The sequence below is a fragment of the Populus euphratica genome, unplaced genomic scaffold (assembly GCF_000495115.2).
Source record: "Populus euphratica unplaced genomic scaffold, PopEup_1.0 scaffold29.1, whole genome shotgun sequence".
Lineage (NCBI taxonomy): Eukaryota > Viridiplantae > Streptophyta > Magnoliopsida > Malpighiales > Salicaceae > Populus > Populus euphratica.
Window position 1 is genome coordinate 151,916 of NW_011499888.1, and position 7,661 is coordinate 159,576.

At 33.8% G+C, this 7,661-nt stretch overlaps 2 protein-coding genes across 3 annotated transcripts; both read left to right on the forward strand.

The window, feature by feature from the left end:
• The first annotated feature begins 47 nt into the window (after nucleotides 1-47).
• On the forward strand, nucleotides 48-3,578 carry LOC105130631 (E3 ubiquitin-protein ligase RNF170-like). 2 transcript variants are annotated; one of them, XM_011033204.1, is made up of 5 exons: nucleotides 48-151; nucleotides 858-1,057; nucleotides 2,000-2,101; nucleotides 3,028-3,079; nucleotides 3,200-3,578. In XM_011033204.1, the coding sequence occupies exons 1-5, from the start codon at nucleotides 61-63 to the stop codon at nucleotides 3,310-3,312; spliced, it is 558 nt and encodes a 185-aa protein (XP_011031506.1). In that variant the 5' UTR covers nucleotides 48-60; the 3' UTR covers nucleotides 3,313-3,578. The 2 variants fall into 2 exon arrangements, with proteins under 2 accessions (XP_011031506.1, XP_011031507.1); XM_011033205.1 differs by having other exon boundaries at nucleotides 2,000-2,096; nucleotides 3,022-3,079; nucleotides 3,200-3,239.
• Nucleotides 3,579-6,464: 2,886 nt separating this feature from the next.
• LOC105130632 (DNA mismatch repair protein MLH1-like) lies at nucleotides 6,465-7,499 on the forward strand. The gene is made up of 3 exons (XM_011033206.1): nucleotides 6,465-6,831; nucleotides 6,913-7,085; nucleotides 7,242-7,499. Exons 1-3 carry the CDS (start codon nucleotides 6,547-6,549, stop codon nucleotides 7,360-7,362), a joined length of 579 nt encoding a protein of 192 aa, XP_011031508.1. The 5' UTR covers nucleotides 6,465-6,546; the 3' UTR covers nucleotides 7,363-7,499.
• The last annotated feature ends 162 nt before the right edge of the window (nucleotides 7,500-7,661 follow it).

The window sequence follows — 7,661 nt, forward strand, 5'->3', positions numbered from 1 at the left end:
AATCGAAAAATCTAAGTGTTAAGCAAAGAAAGAAGAACGAAACAAACAGAGAAGGAAGCAATGGATGGACCTCCGGTGAATGATTTTTGCTCCATATGCCATGGACATTTCAACATTGCTTGCCAGGCCAATTGCTCTCATTGGTTTTGTGGTCAGTTTCTTCTCCATTTTCTCATCTACACTTCCGTTTTCTTTCCGAATTAGCTTAAAAACAAGAATCCAATGTGAGTTTTTCTTTCTTTCTTTTTTTAACAAGGAAGAAGATTTTGAAGGTATTCATGAATGATAAATGATTATCTTTCATGGGTTTTCTTTTGTTTGCTAAATTATCATTTAATAATAACAATTTGTGTCTATGATGGCTTTTGAGCTTAAGGAGTTGAACCAGGAAAAGGAATTGATTGAAAAGTTTATCTTAACATTAGTAATCAACTATTAGTACCCATTTAATTTAAATTAACTTTGAGGCATTTGGTTTATTGTGATAATGCTTAATTTTGAGTTTATGATTTGCACAAGTTGTTCATAGGAACATATTTAGTTCGATGACATTGGTTTTCTGTTAAATCTTGTGCTCATAATAGGAATTGCATTCAATCAACATTTTCTTGTGTTTCATTTTTGCAAGAACCAGATGTTTTACAACGCAGGATTCCTTGACAATAATGTTATCATATAAAAGCATAAAATTATACTTGAAGAAGGAATCTTTGTCCAGTTATGTGGTCAAAATGCATATTTTTATCTATTTTCTTTTGTTGAAATGATATATGGGTTCTCTCTTTCTAATCTCTGGTTTCTAGATTGTTAAGATTAAACATGCAGGTAATGCAATTTTTTTTCACTTGGTATTTTAGGTGATTGTATTATGCTTGTTTGGCATCATGGATCCGTACTCCAGCCATGTAAATGTCCACTGTGTCGTCGGCAGATTACATTGCTGGTTCCTGGTGAAGCTTCATTAAGGGAGCGCAGTGATCCTGATGCTGCTGAGGTTCTTCGAAAAATTGAAAGATACAATCATCTTTTTGCTGGAAATACCAGTGGTCTCATTCAGGCATGTAGATTTAAGTGTCTCAGTGTCTTGTATATAATAAATTGTTCCTTGCAACTAATATCGCCTTAAACAATGCAACCTTATTCTAATCACAATCAAAAGGCAACAGCCAAAACAAAGGACAGATATTGATTTTTGTTATGGAATGCATGTCTTTCTTGTGGAAGTTTAAGAGGATTTTTTTCCCCAACAGTTATTCGGAATTTGGTCCTTAGATTCGGTGTTATTACCTTCTCACTGCGCCTTCCAAATTTTTGTCTGTCCTCCCTTCCTTTTTCCATGCTGCAATCTCAGCTGCCACACTGTTTCTCTGTTGATAGTAGTTGCTCTACTTCCTAGCTTTAGAGAAAGAATATGAGAAGAAGAATAGTTGCTTTACTTTGTGGCCTATATGGTTGTGCTACTTTGTCACAGTTTTTTCTCATTTTCCACTGATAGGAAACCTTTTTCTTCTCATAGATGCATTTAGGTGTTTTCTTCCTTATGTCACAGAACGTGATATCGTATGATTTCTGATTTCTCAGCTAAAATCACAGAAAACTATACAGTTTTAGGAGATCTACTTGTATATAGAACTTAAAACGTGAGATAGAGTTCTCTAAAAAATTACTTGGTAATGTTAGTAAGATTAAAGCAGTTATTCTGTTGATGGGGAACAGTAAGGTCTGATACCTATGCCTTAGGTGTAGTTATTGCTTAATTGATTTACTAAGAAGTTCCACTGGGTTCTATAGATTTGTAGGTGCCAACTACATGAACAACGGCCTCTTTGTCGTTCTGATCTTCATATGAAGCTTTCACTCATTTTTCTTAATCGTAAGAAAGCTAGACATGATGATTAAAAAGTATTAGTTGATGACATACTCTATAATTTTTATCTGTTTCAGTATTTATAATCATATCTGCTATGAGTTTTAAAAAGATGAATTCTCTTATCTTCAGAGAATGCAAGACCTTCCATTTCTTCTCCGGAGGTTGTTGCGAGAAATAATGGATCCCCAAAGGTCTCTTCCTTTGGTCATCAGGGCACGTGTCTATATTTCAGTTAAGTGAATCAGCAACTGTCTGTTTCTTATTCTTGCATTGTGGTTTTGAAACTCATGCATGGATGGTGAACATAAGAATGCTTCTATCTATTTGTTTTTTCCTTTCAGCTTGATGTTCTGTCATCTTTTAGGAATATACTATGAGCCTTTTTTTTAAATTAACCTAAAATTAATCTATCTGTTCAAAAGGGACTGAGATCGAACTCTTAATAGATTCAACATACAGCGTGTGGTGGCTCTCATACTTGTGAATTTGAAGTATTCCACACCTTCATGTCTTGAGTATTTGAGAAGGCATGTAATGAATGCTAGAAAATTGTTGCTTAGTTCTTCAACATCTAATATAATATATTCCTGTTAACAAGAATACTGTTTTAGACACTAGAGCTCAACTCAAGAAAGACATGGTATAATGATCGAGCAGAAGATTGTTAGAATGAGAAGTCATGACTTCCTAGAGCAATGATATAATTTTATGGAAACTTGGATGCTGGCTTAATTTAATTGGTATGGGTTTTCTTTAGCCTTTCATTGAGAATTCGTCCCCTAACATACTTTCTGTTTGCTGTTATTCAGTGTCGAAGGAGGACTGCTGCTCTATGTTCTAATCCATGAAATGTGACAATGACATAATCTAGTCTATTAAGAACAATTATTTTTGTGGGCTGCATATCCAATATAGACTCACGAAGCAACTTAGTATTCAGTTTTTCTGTTATGTTTTGCATTCTTTGACTGGTTTATAGTTTGGTTAGTTTGCTAGTAGAAACTGTTACTGTATTAGCTGTTTTATGCAACTCTTTAGACTAAAGCACTAGTCTTCTTCGATTGACCAAATTAAGTTTTTTATGCACTACTTGATTTGTTGTTTGGGATTCTAGTCTCATTTCCACAGCAAGATTCTTATTTATTTCTTGTTTGCAGGTGGTACTAAGTGCCATCTACATCATCAGCCCTGTAGACCTTATTCCAGAAGGTTACTGATAGCTTTGATCTATTTACTTATTTATATTTTGTTTTCTTGCATTGCTTTGGTTGACTAGTTTTGGTGAATAACATTAAAATAATGCAATCAGCTATGGATTTTAATTTACAGGAATTTTGGGAATAGTTGGTCTCCTGGATGATCTCCTTGTAGTGCTTATTTGCTTTCTTCATGTTGCTGCCATCTACCGGGCAGTATTGTATTATCGTCACGGAGGTTCTTGAACAGAACATGAGACTCAATGAAGAACATGAGGCTTGATGAGGTTAACCTACAAATTTAGTTATAAGTTCTTCCGTAGAATCCTAAACATGTTTTCACTAATTGCAAAGGAAGGTTTTTTTGTAGATATGATAGTACCTTTTGCCCCTCTCTTCCTGAAAAAATGATATGTTCATATATATTTGCCAATAATTGTCTTTTATACATGCAGAATTTGAATTTTAGTGTTGTCATTGATGATTAGTGTTGAAGTAGACTTTTCGTTTGATATTGATGTTGTAGCATATTTTGTTTCCTCTTGCTCTCTATTTCTGCATAAACACCTTCTTCCCCCATGTGAGGCAAGACCTCTTTTTGACGGGGCATGACAACTGTTGTTGTGGACTTGAGGCGTGCAGGACGTCAGACCATATAGGTTAACTGGCCATATAGGGTAACCAGCAGAACCTTTGTCCAAAATATGAACAAGAAAAGGATGGAAAAGAGAAGCAGGTGTCACAAGTTTTTATATGGTGCAGAATCGCTGGATAACCATTGAAAAGAAAAGGTGAAGAACGATGGACAATGCCTCGAGTCTTTCTCCAGATGAAACAATGTCTGGAAATGATCAGTGGAACATTTCGAGACGTGGGACTTTGAATTGAAGATTACAAGCTCAGTTCTTGATTCATTCAAATTTGATTTTTGTAGTAAGCTGGCGTGTATATGGATATGCAGGAAAGGAAGAAAAGTAAAGTTAAATGTTACATCTCCCATTTGGATGGCACATCCCATGTGTCGCTGATGTGGCTCTTACATGGCAGAGATGGGCACACGTCCTTGTTTGGAAATTTGCGTGGTTATGCATATGTGACAGCCATCATGTTGCAGTAGATTTCTATATTAATTCTGAGCCCTGGGCCGAATTTAAGTGAGGCTCAAACATTCCCTGCTTTGCATGAGTTGTTTTTTCCTGTCATTTTCCATCAATTATTAGTTTGAGGGCCTTACGCATGATTCCTTGTAGATGGACGCTTGCTAAATGAGCAAATATTCCTCTACTCTTTCTTCATAATTGTTGTGTCATCATCTAGCTGTAGATTTCTTTGTATTTCTTAGCAGTTTATAATCTTGAAGATTAGTACCCCCTCCCCCAACACACAACTAGAAAGTGAGAGGAAAGGTGGAGAAGAATGATGGCGATGCATCACACGTTTTTAGAGATATGATGGTGAAATAAAATTATCAGGGATCGTCCCTGTTGGAAAGTTGAACTTAGCAGCACAAACTTCTAATTCACCAAAACATTCCAACAGAATTCAGAATGGCCAAACATTCTGGCGAATGCCAACGCCATCTTACTTGCTAGGATCATCATGGCTTGGACAAAAGCTGAAAGTATCAAACTATAAAGTGTTTGAATTGAATTTAGAATTCTCTGTAGAAGTTTAAATTGGGCAAAGAAGTCTGGAATTGTTGAATAGTCTACTCCTAATCACACCTTCTTTCTGAGATTGTCCTCTGAGGTCATTTAAGACATAATCAGGCAATATTTCTTAGGTCTGGATGAAGATTCAATACTGGTACTGATTTTTATTGCTGATTTTGTGGACCTTCATAGACAATTTTACAAACAAGACAGGAATGACAAGTCAATTTTACAGGATTGCTTATCGATCCACGGGATGTTCACTTACAGATGAGGAAATTAATGACTTGCAGGTATTCTTTTCAAGAAACTTCATCTTGTTTTACTTGATTTTTCCTCTGGGATATAGTTAACGATTCAAAACATGTTTACTACTGAGAATGCAGATGTCTGTGAGAAAACAGGTGCAAAGCAAGCTAAATGCAGTGCTAGGATGAGAGTTTATTGTGCTACTAACCAAACACGACATCTTGTAGGATGTAATGCAGAATATCCAGAATGAGAATGAAGCTGTCTTCTCACACACCATCTATAAGGGTGATTATTTTTTATTCGGTTTGGTTTTTATAAAAAAAAAATAACCAAATTAATTTTAAAAACTGAATAAAAATATATTCAAACCGACTGATTTTAGTTCGATTTAGTTATTTTAGAATAAAAATTAGTTTAAACCGGTTTGACTTGATTTTTTCTAATTTTGCTCTGTTTTTTCTATTTGGGTTCGGTTCAATTTTTTTATTTTAGATTTATAAAACCTAAACCGAACTATCCAGTTTTTTAAATTAGTTTAATTTTTTTTTCATGCCTCATTTTTTTGGTTTTTTTTTCTTGTTTTCTAGGCTTAATCGGTTTTTTAGTTTTTTATTTACCCCTATAAAAAAACAACAAGAGTCAACCTAGTTTAATCTATTAAATCCACAATTCAGTAATGAGATAAAAATAATCTTATGTAGAGTAAATCATAATTATAAAACTCAATTATCAAATAACTCAATCTTGGAATATGGAATTGCAAAAATAATAATATAAAAAAAAACACAAAAAAAAAATGAATCGAGTCAACCTGGGTTATGTCACAACCAGAATAACCTCAAAAAAATCAAAACAAACTAAATTATGATGTCTAAATCCAATTAACCTAATATTAGAGAATGAAATTGAAAAAAAAAAAACTTTAATTAAAAATACAAATAAAAAAATTCAAGTCAATCTACCAAATTATGATTCAAGTTATGAGATTGGGATAATCTTATATAAAATAAATTTCAATAAATTATGGTATTTAATTTTTAAAATTCAATATTAAAAAATATTTTGTTATAAAAAATAAATTTTAAAACATATAAAAAAATATTGTTCCACTAAATCTTTTTAATGTGAAGAATTTTTTTATTTGATTTTCTTCCTAATAGTTTTGATTTTTCAATCAGATCAATTTCTTAGAATTTTTTAAAGAAGATGTTAACTTTCCAACAAAATGACTTTTCTGAAAAATAAAAAAAAATGATTTGCGCATATTTTTCAATTTTCGGACTTTTTATTAAAATTTGCAAACTAGAAATGGAGCGAAAATTGGAAAAACTTTCCATTACTAAAGAGCTCGTAAATTTCATCGGGTGTCTTCAAATTAAAGTACTACAAGATGGGATTGCATATTTTTAGAGTAGAGTGATTAATCTGATACAATCTTCATAATTCAAGGACCTAAATCTCCCACGCAATTAAAATATCAAAATATAAGAAAATAACCGTAATTCTTTCCCTCCTTCGTGACCCGCCAACACCACTCGGGAAGACACTCATTTTCACTCTCTTCTTCTAAACAAAAATGGAACCTGGTGAACACTCACCTCCAACATCACCGGAAACCGACCTAATGGAAATAAAAACAGAAAAAACACCATACTCACCATCAGAACCACCAAAAATCCACCGTCTAGATGAGTCCGTGGTCAACCGAATCGCCGCCGGGGAAGTAATTCAACGCCCTGTTTCAGCCATCAAAGAACTAGTAGAAAACAGCCTCGACGCGCACTCTACCTCTATAAACGTCGTTGTTAAAGACGGTGGCCTTAAACTCATTCAAGTCTCCGATGACGGCCACGGCATTCGCGTACTTAAATAAAAAAAAAACTCAAATTTTAATTTTCAAAGGTAAAATAATTTTTTTCTGATTTGATTTAATTTTCTGCAGCGTGAGGATTTGCCTATATTATGCGAGAGGCATACGACGTCGAAGCTGACTAATTACGAGGATTTACAGTCGATTAAGTCAATGGGGTTCAGAGGAGAGGCATTGGCCAGCATGACTTATGTAGGTCATGTGACTGTCACTACTATTACTCCAGGAAAATTGCATGGTTACAGGCGAGCAAACAATTTTTTTTTTTTTTGCATTTTAACTGTTTGGTTAAATGCTTCTGAGAAAAGTTTTCAACTTTACCCGTTTTCACTTTCTTATAGGCAAAACCAATAATTTAATGGAGGATCTGGGTTTTGTTATTGTTCCTTTTTTTTTTTCAGGGTTTCATATCGAGATGGGGTAATGGAGTATGAGCCTAAGCCCTGTGCTGCAGTTAAAGGGACGCAGATAATGGTGTGTGTGAATTGGACTTTTGAGTTTATATGTGGGTTGCTTGTTTAATTCATAAAAAATTGCAATAAAGAAAACAAAGTAAATGAAGGGAGAAAAAAATGGGGATGTCGTTATGAGTGCAAAATTTAGAAGACCGTTGCATGTTAAGGCTTGTTTGATAGATGATTGGATTTTGATATATGTCATCAATTACAAGGTTTATGAACATACCATTGATGCTTGTTGATTTTGATCCTGCTGAGAAAATGTTATAATTTACTGGAAATTTTAGTGATAATCTCTGATTTTCTTTTTTGTTGTTGTTGTTGTTGTTGTTGTTGTTTTTTTTTTATATATTTATTTATTTT